The sequence below is a fragment of the Erigeron canadensis genome, chromosome 2, assembly GCF_010389155.1.
Source record: "Erigeron canadensis isolate Cc75 chromosome 2, C_canadensis_v1, whole genome shotgun sequence".
Lineage (NCBI taxonomy): Eukaryota > Viridiplantae > Streptophyta > Magnoliopsida > Asterales > Asteraceae > Erigeron > Erigeron canadensis.
In genome coordinates, this window is record NC_057762.1 from 45,572,472 (window position 1) to 45,581,742 (window position 9,271).

The 9,271-nt window shown below is 32.7% G+C and overlaps 2 protein-coding genes across 4 annotated transcripts; one reads left to right on the forward strand and one right to left on the reverse strand.

Moving 5' to 3' along the window:
- On the forward strand, nt 1-4,115 carry LOC122588483 (nuclear poly(A) polymerase 4-like). Of its 3 annotated transcripts, none has more exons than XM_043760612.1 (12): nt 1-412; nt 550-627; nt 1,202-1,309; nt 1,488-1,550; nt 1,642-1,803; nt 1,896-2,009; nt 2,090-2,152; nt 2,234-2,563; nt 2,700-2,864; nt 2,991-3,530; nt 3,704-3,767; nt 3,857-4,115. In XM_043760612.1, exons 1-11 carry the CDS (start codon nt 311-313, stop codon nt 3,719-3,721), a joined length of 1,743 nt encoding a protein of 580 aa, XP_043616547.1. In that variant the 5' UTR covers nt 1-310; the 3' UTR covers nt 3,722-3,767; nt 3,857-4,115. The 3 variants fall into 3 exon arrangements, with proteins under 3 accessions (XP_043616547.1, XP_043616545.1, XP_043616546.1); XM_043760611.1 differs by having other exon boundaries at nt 3-412; nt 3,697-3,767; XM_043760610.1 differs by lacking the exon at nt 3,857-4,115 and having other exon boundaries at nt 2,991-3,728.
- A 583-nt stretch (nt 4,116-4,698) lies between these two features.
- On the reverse strand, nt 4,699-7,788 carry LOC122586971 (auxin-responsive protein IAA26-like). Its single transcript, XM_043759021.1, has 6 exons — nt 7,280-7,788; nt 6,824-7,167; nt 5,923-6,227; nt 5,693-5,840; nt 5,059-5,123; nt 4,699-4,970 (listed from the first exon to the last, which is right to left on the reverse strand). The coding sequence occupies exons 2-6, from the start codon at nt 7,033-7,035 to the stop codon at nt 4,942-4,944; spliced, it is 759 nt and encodes a 252-aa protein (XP_043614956.1). The 5' UTR covers nt 7,036-7,167; nt 7,280-7,788; the 3' UTR covers nt 4,699-4,941.
- Between the last annotated feature and the right edge of the window lie 1,483 nt (nt 7,789-9,271).

Sequence of the window (9,271 nt, forward strand, 5' to 3'; positions counted from 1 at the left end):
CCTCGTGCAATAAAGTAAAGCAAACCGAGTAGATCGAGAGTAGTTTCCTTGTTCTATTCTAGTTGTTGTTTGTTGTTGATTTTCGATTTTCTATATCAGAAGATTAATAATAACCGCCCGACCCCTCAATCCAATTCCCATTCCCATTACAATTACATACATGCTCTGTTTCTTTTTCAATATATAAACCCATTCTGTGTGCGTTTTTTTCATCCCTTTAATCAAGATCCCATCTTTCTTTGTCTTTAATCCCAAACCCTAATTTCCTTTTTAGGGTTTTCTTTCAGACACAAGTTATATAATAATAATAATGGTGGGTGCGGAAGTGCCAAAGCTGCACGGGGTTACGAAACCCTTATCTCTCGCTGGTCCATCTCACGCTGATTTACTCAGAACCAAAAAACTCAATCAGGTGCTTTTGCCCCCCCTCCCTTCCCTTTTTTTTTTTTTAATTTTAATTTTTATATTTTACAAGTTAGGGTTTTTGCTTGTCTCATGTAATTGGATAAACAAATTTTGAATTTTATTTCCTTTTTTATTGTATTTAAGTTTCTGGTGGATTCTGGATTATATGAAAGTAAAGAAGAAACTGCCAAAAGGGAACAAGTTCTTGCAAGAATTAAACAGGTTTATTCTTTAATCTCATATATATATATATATATTTTGTATGCATATGTCTATGTTAACTTTAGTTTAGAAGGAAGTTGCTTTAACTAACTGCTTAAATTATTAATGAAGGTAGATCCGAATACGCATCTGACAGTTAGGTAGCAATCTAGTATAGGAACCTTCCTTATAAAGCTTATATACTGCACAAGTATGACACAAGTTGTTTAGGCGGTGTGAGTGTGTGTTACATTGTCAGGCTTCTGGTTTTTTGCGTATGCTTTGTTAATGGTTCGAATGATATAGCGGTATGTATATATAGATGGTAGTTGATCCGGGAATATTTTTTGGCCGTTAACTGGCCAAGAAAGCTCCTTTGATGAAGTCTATATATTGTGCACATATAACCTATGTGAATGTGAATTGGGTGTTTGTGTAAAGTTGTGCATGAGAAAGCTCAGACGAACCTTTGGTGCATTGTACAAGTTTTTACCTTTCTTTCTGGTTGTTCGGTTTTTGGATATGTTTCTGTAGTTAAAATTAGTGGATCTGTATATGTTTTGAATACGTGTCTTATTATGATATGATTCAATAGATTGTAGTTGATTGGGTGAAGAACCTTACACGTCTACGAGGATATACCGATCAGATGGTGCAGGATGCAAATGCTGTGATATTAACTTTTGGTTCATATAAGCTTGGGGTAAGGAAGTGTTGCTCGTATATAAAGTTTTAATTTATTCGAGTTTTCACATAAACAATGTTCAGCTTGTTGTGTTGGTTTGTTGTCAGAAACTTATTGAGTAATTGTGTTAAATAACCTCTAAGAGGGTGTTTATATGTAATACATGCTAAGTCTAATTCTTAAATTTTGGTGGTAGGTTCATGGTCCTGGGGCAGATATCGACACCTTGTGTGTTGGGCCGTCCTATGTAAATCGGGATGTAAGTATATATATATATATATATCACGACATTGGGGTATTATTTTCTTGTTATTTGATAACTCACGCTACTTATTTTTCTAATCTATCAGGAGGATTTCTTTTTTATATTGCACGACATCTTGGCAGGAATGGTTGAAGTTACTGAACTTCAACCGGTTCCTGATGCTCATGTTCCAGTCATGAAATTCAAGTTTGAGGGGATATCTATTGATCTTCTATATGCCAGCATCTCCCTTTTGGTTGTTCCAGATGTATGTTTATGTAAAGTTGTAAACTATGTTATCTTTCTGTTATTTCTGCCTTAAATTCCCCTTTGGACTGATCTTTACAATATGTTCCACAGAATCTAGACATATCTGATGTCTCAGTTTTGTACAATGTTGATGAGCCTACGGTTAGGAGTCTTAATGGTTGCAGGGTTGCCGATCAGATTCTTAAACATGTTCCAAATGCTGAGGTGATTTGTCCTACCAGTCAATAACTTTTCAACTCCTATCTTCCTTTGATTCGTATCCGGTATTTTTTCTAAATTTTCAGCATTTTCGTACTACACTTCGTTGCTTGAAGTTCTGGGCTAAAAGGCGTGGTGTTTATTCAAATGTAAGTAAACCTTCATTGCACAGTGCCCCCTTCTACAAAGTGTGTTTTTTCATTTACTAAGCGCTGTCATCTTTCTGACAGGTGACTGGTTTTCTTGGTGGTGTGAATTGGGCTCTTCTAGTTGGCCGGGTTTGTCAATTATATCCAAATGCTGTTCCAAGTATGCTAGTGTCGAGGTTTTTCAGGGTGTATACGCAGTGGCGCTGGCCAAATCCGGTTATGCTTTGTGCTATAGAAGAGGAAGAACTTGGGTTTGCTGTATGGGATCCCCGTAGAAACCCAAAGGACAGAACTCACCTTATGCCGATTATAACACCTGCATACCCTTGCATGAATTCTAGCTATAATGTCTCCACAAGTACACTCCGTGTCATGAATGAACAGTTTCTATTCGGCAATAGAATATGTGAGGTATGTAAGATGCAATTGTTACATGTGCTTCATTGCCTCTTTTTTATTTTGGCATTAACAGCTATTAAATGGTACCGGTCATTCCAATAATAGTGGTTTATGTTTGGTTGAGTTTAATTTTTAAGTTTTCTTTCAGGAGATAGAACTTAACAAAGCCCAGTGGTCCGCGTTGTTTGAACCGTATATGTTCTTCGAAAGCTACAAAAACTATCTGCAGGTTGATATAGTTGCTGCCGATACTGATGAGTTGCGTGCTTGGAAAGGTTGGGTGGAATCCCGTTTAAGGCAGCTGACTTTGATGGTAATGTTTTGAAGCTTATATACAATGCCTTTGATAACTGATGCTGATTGTTACTTTTTGAAGTTTATTTTCCCCACTGCTCGGATAGTTGAATGTGATACATATGCTTTTGTTGTTTATTTCCAGATTGAACGGGACACTTCAGGGAAGCTGCAGTGCCATCCATATCCTCACGAGTATTCTGATCCCTTAAAGCAATGCACACATAGTGCTTTCTTCATGGGGTTGCAGAGGAAGCAAGGTGAAGTGATTTTAGAAGGTCAACAGTTTGACATCCGTGGGACCGTTGACGAGTTTAGGCACTCGGTGAATATGTATATGTTTTGGACACCAGGGATGGAGATTTATGTTTCTCATGTACGTAGAAAGGAGATCCCTTTGTATGTGTTTCCAGATGGCCTTAAACGTACCAAATTATCCAAACCTGTAAATCAACAATCATTCAATGAACTTTCTAGAAAGAGAAAAGCTGAAGGGGAGTCCGTAGAACGAGACGAAAAAAGGCAATCTATGAGCCCTCCGAGTCGGGATTCAGTTTCTCCTGTAATTGTTAATCATATCTGTGCCAACGATTGTGGGGTTGAAGCCCAGAACATCTTGGAGAATGCTGATTCTCAATCACCAAGAGATGTGCGAGGGTTTAACAGTCAGGGTTCTGAAGTTCAGGTTTTAGTTTCTAATTATTTATCTTTTGAAAATTGCATTTCTTGGGTTAACCATGGTTTTGGTTGTTTACTCTTCAGGAGTTGTTTGAAGTTGTTAAAAGCAAGGCAACTGTGTGTAACGTAGATCTTGCTAACATATGTTTTTTGGTTTATTTTGTTATTTGAAGCCAACAGTGGAAGTGGAGGCGGTAGTAACTTCCAGAACAGTAGCTGATGTCGAACAGAATACGGTTATGAGGCAAGTGTTGATTCTTTTACGATATGCTTTTTATATTGAATATTATGTTGGTGACCGTGTGGGGTTGTATATGGATATTTGTACGTCAGGTTAGGCGTAACATCAACAGCTTGAGAGAAGATTAGATTTCAATTTGCTGGTGTGGGACAGAAGCTAGTGGTAATGGTAAGTTGTACTCTTTGGTGACTTTGATTTCTTGCATCTCTGGCCATGATTGTTTTCTCCCAGCAAGGCAGTTTCAAATGCTAGGACTTACGCTTTGGAGGAAGAGGAAGTTTAGAGTGTTTTCTCTTTTATTAGTGGCCTATGGTGGTCTTGAATATCGATGTAAAGTTTTTGTTGGCGTAAGCTTTTTTTTTTTTTTTTTTTTGGTTTGTGGGGGGGGGGGGGGGGGGGGGGGGGGGGGTTGGTTAAATAGATATCGTTAGGTTGGGTCAAAGAAGTTAGTTATCTCTTGTAATCTTGATACAGTTGCGTTAACGCAAGCCTTCTTTGAAATGATATTAATCACTCTTGCGTACTTTCTGATTGTAGTAGTTTTTTGTGTTACTGAAATTATGCGTTAAACTAGCATTAGATTCTGTTGCTTTATCATCATGGCTATGGCTTGAAAGCTAAGCTAGATGATTAATGTATTTGTTAAGTTTCCACTGTGGTCCAGAAGTCAATAAATTATATTTGACAAACCAAATATTATTCAACTTGTCAGCACTTTGAAGAATATTCAATTTACTTAAAATGTTATCAACTCTTTTGTGCAATTGCAAGCTCGTTGTCAACTTGTGAATACGAGCGTTATGACTAAATGTTCGACTGTCTAAACATTGTCCACATTTTGTAAAAATTGCTTGAAAGTTTTTCTTTGGAAATAGTAAATGTCAATACAAGTTTTTAATTACTACGTAGAGATAGATAAGCAAACACCCAATAATGCTAAAATCTAAGTTACATATTCCCATAATAAGTATACTAATCCATCACAAAACTGAAAATTTTGCTCAGAAAAACCATTCACATGTTGATTCTTCAATTGGGTAAGTTGTAATAACAAGCTTTTCTTATTACCTAAAGAAAAAGCCCTAAAATTCATACACTCAAAACACCACAAAAGACTCTTTTCAATCCAACTTCATATAAACATAGCTATCCCCTACGACGCCTTAATCCATAATCATCAACACAGCTTCTCTTGCTTACTTCCCACTGCAGTAAAAGTAAACCATTTATACAATTAGTGCAAGAAACTATTAACATAAAATGGGAGTAATATATTAAAGAAAAGTTAACTCACAGCATATGTTAGAAATCTCTGAACTCTTAATCACGCGTAGTCTCTTAACCGTAGAAACAAACATGCTGAAAACCACATGTCAAACAAACAAACTTTAACAAGATGCTTTTTAAATGCCAGAAAACCAGATCGAGGTAAGCAGAATATAATATTGCAACGGCGGATCTAAAACATTATTGATCACTGGCTATATGCAATAATGGACACACTTGCATTAGTTTATGAGTTGTCAGCACAAGTCTCTTCCAATCTAAAATATCATTCTGATCTAGGATGCTTTGTTTAATTCTAATTCTAGTTCTAATATATCTATATATATACAACAAGCATCTTATGTATCTATCTATATCATCATCTATATCTATACATAATGTTAAAAGGATGATGTGGTTTAGGAATCTCAGTGCTAACAAAACAAAAAAAATAAATGCCTAATTCTGAACGTATGTGGGGACTTAGACAACAACTTGTGGGAATATTATAAAGATGGTAAACAAGACAATAAACTTAACCAAACAATAAATCATGTTACACTATTTAAAAACGTCTTAAATACTGCAATTGAAATACTCGTATATGTTTGTTAGCGAAAAAAACATTTAAAAAAAAAGTAAGTGATTAGAGAGATGCTTACTGCCATGGGACATCCCCAACAAGCATCCTGTCCCCTTCATTATCCTCATATACCAAAGTATATTCGCCACGACCATCTAACAAACCCGTAATCGCCTTCTCTTGTTCAAGATTTACGTTTAGTCCACTTCCAGATGTATCTTTTTGAGCTGTTCAAGCACATGTTAATTAAAATCACAAATTTACGAAGATAGACAAATGTTACAAAACTGTTTTTGTTTGAGTTTTAACCTGCAAGAAGTCCTCTAAAGAGTTGATCCACAGCAACAGAAAGCTTTTCATAGGTGTCATAAGCATTAAGATCAACTTTTCTACCAATTGGGACACCAATCATATTTATCTTCACAAAGAAACCTTTTTGGGTTTGGCTACTTTCCACCATTTTATCTTTCTTATTAGCAACATTTTGGTTTGAAACCACCATCCCATTTTGTGAATCTGAAAGTGGTGATGCCTGTTTTGAGTTGCTGCTACTTGCAATATTCCTCCTAAATGACCTTATTGGTGGCCATCCCACAACTGGAGCAGGTGCACTCCTGTAACATTTTGTCAAATATTTAGAAAAAAAAAATGAAAAAGTTTAAATCAAATTAAAATCACAATAACTTTTCAAGAAAAGCTATATAGAAATACAGATATGTATGTATATACACACAAACATCTATTGCTAAAAGTATTAAAACCATGTAATTTATTGCTAAAAGTAATGAATATATGGATGTGGTTATAAACAGACTAGTACTCACATGATAGTTGTTACTGCAAACATTTAATGAGAAAATATGATTTTCAAACAGAATACAACCAATAGTGTCCAAACAAAACAAAACAAAACCAACATAAGTTGGTGTGTCTCCCAAAACAAGAAACACAGATACATACAAAGCAAAATATAAAGAAAAAAAGATATGCAAACCAAAAGTAGTGGAGAAATGAGTCCACAATTCCACAAATCAGATAAAGAAACAAAAAAGTACTAAACACATGAAATTTTCTCAACATTTTTCATGCAAGGACCATCATGTACATATACAAAATCTGTAACATTATTCTCAAATGGGAAGATATATATGATAAGTAATTCATATATTAACAAACAAAAAGGATAATAAAATAGGGTAGTACTACTGACCTTTTTTGAGCTGGTTTTGGTGGAGTTTTGTAGTTTTTCTGTGCATCTGGAAGAGACCAATCTTCAACACAAGGTGGAGCAAGCCTTAACTCAAGCTTCTTTTCATCTCCATGATCATCACCTTTGTTAACCAACCAGTTTCTTTCCTTTGAAATGAAATCCAATAGTTGTGGTTGCACTTCCTCATTTTTCCTTGAATACCCACTTTCCATTTATACCTTTTTTTTCTCAAGAAATACTTTTTTACTCCAAACCCAGATGAAAAATAACCAAAAGCTTTCTCCTTTTTGGTGAGAAAATGTTCTTTTTTCAAAAGCTTTAATATACTCAAGAAAGCAACCCCACTACAAAACGTTAAACGACAACATATTACCGAAATAGACACAAAAATAAATATAGTGAAATCTTTAAGAATAAAAAAAGAACAAACATACAAATGTGTGTATATAAATATACCTGCTTACATAGTAGAAGAACAAGTCCAGCTGTTTAACCTTTGTTTTTCACAAAGAAAAGCAAAAGAGATGTATGTATAGTAGCAAAATTAGTGAAAATCTCTATGAAAGTAAATATAACAGAAACTTGAGATGAGTGATGAATATAGCTATAGCTACCAATAGCTAGAACTAGCTAAGTTATAAAACAAAAGTTTTTTTTTTATAAAAAAAATATTTTGGGGATTTGGAAAACACAGAATATCTTTTCTTGATTATTTCCTTGTCTCTTTGTGTGTAGTATGTGTGTAAGCAATGTGTGTTGTATACTTTATTGCTATGTGGCTGTCTAAAGCTGGTGTCTCTTTGAAAAGAAATCTTGAAGATAGTACAAAATAGACCAATAGGGAGGTAGGAAGCAAAGAACAGGTAATGAGACTAGCTAGAAATTGAAGCATAAATGAGGAAAAGAGTAAAACAAATAAAAAGAAAGAGAGAGATTCCTTTTCACTCAAAAAAAACACATAGGCAGTGTTTTTTTCCACATTATACACGCAACACATCCTCCCTTCCCAATATATATATGTAGTTTGTTTCCACAAGCAAAGCGTGCCTCTCTTTCTCCCTTAACCAAACACCAAAACCACTACGAGTAACTTTGTATAATTTTAATCTTTCATATCTTTTATTATATTAAAGGATAGTTGTTCTAATAACTTATTAACCAATCAGAACTCTTAATTTTTTTAAATTTTAATTTTGACTTTTTTTTAAAACTTCAATTAATTATATAAATAAACATTAAAAAATTATATATTAAGGAAAACATGTCAACTACCTATATCTATATCTATATATTAGATTAGATAAATTAGATAAATATAAATCTTATTTACATATGGAAAACTAACATACTATTATATAATCAACTATCTAAATCTAATGATTGAAAAGATAAATTCTAATATTATTATGGTAATAAAAAATCTACTACCTAAATAATTATAGATAAAATATATTTTCAGAAAAATTCCTATATGTCAAGCTTAGAATTGTTTCCTAACAATATTTATAAAAGTAGATAGATGTCATATATATTTTCTTTTTTCCTTTCTTATTTACACATTCTCAGGTTTTCATTTTCTTAGTAGATAAATTGCTTTTATGATTTTATTTGTGACTTTTTACATAGTAAATGAAAATTGCACATGAATTATTATTATTATTATTATTATTGTTGTTGTTGTTGTTGTTGTTGTTATTATTATAAATAATAACTATTATTGAAATTTCAAAATTTTACAAGAAATTAGTGGGGAGCCGTAATATTATCTGAGCCCATTATTATTGTTATTGTTATTATTATTATTATTATTATTATTATTATTATTATTATTATTATTATTATTATTATTATTATTATTCTATCCAACACCATATAAAACAAAAAGTCGATTTACGATTATTTAGTTAATTCTAAGTCTAAACCAATATGAACTCCATTGAAGATTAATGTTATCTCTCAATAAAAATGGTACAATTTTCTCTCTTTATGTATTAATTTTAATTTTATATATTAATGTTCAGCTTTTATGAATTAAATATATGAATATCTAATATAGTAAAAATCGTAAGATCTCCTCATCTTTTCTAACTTAAATGTATGAAGATCTAATATTGATATATCGTAAGTCTCGTGTTCAGTGTTGGACACAGGTCTAAAATCTAGTATATACTATAAGACAGTTGAACTAATAACTTATTAACCAATTAAATCGCTTAATTTTATCAAATTGACTTTCGCTTATATCATCATTGAATTTAATTATAAATTAAAAATTCTAATAATTATTATCCAAATATATTATATTAATATTTATCGAAAAAGTCTCATTAATTTACACTTTTTGGTTTTTCATCAATAATTTATAATTTTTAACCCTTAATACTTAATTTATATTTATTTTTAGCCATCAATTTGAATAGAGTTTTAAATTTTTTTTCATCATTTAAT

Excerpts from the sequence above, each read along its gene's own strand:
- LOC122586971 (XM_043759021.1), bottom strand. The coding sequence starts at position 7,035 with ATGGAAAGTGGGTATTCAAGGAAAAATGAGGAAGTGCAACCACAACTA. Across the intron at positions 5,841-5,922 it reads CTTTAGAGGACTTCTTGCAG|CTCAAAAAGATACATCTGGA; the intron begins GTTAAAACTCAA and ends GTGCTTGAACAG. Across the intron at positions 4,971-5,058 it reads AGAGATTTCTAACATATGCT|TGGGAAGTAAGCAAGAGAAG; the intron begins GTGAGTTAACTT and ends CTTTTACTGCAG.
- LOC122588483 (XM_043760610.1), top strand. The coding sequence starts at position 311 with ATGGTGGGTGCGGAAGTGCCAAAGCTGCACGGGGTTACGAAACCCTTA. Across the intron at positions 413-549 it reads GAACCAAAAAACTCAATCAG|TTTCTGGTGGATTCTGGATT; the intron begins GTGCTTTTGCCC and ends ATTGTATTTAAG. Across the intron at positions 628-1,201 it reads TTCTTGCAAGAATTAAACAG|ATTGTAGTTGATTGGGTGAA; the intron begins GTTTATTCTTTA and ends ATGATTCAATAG.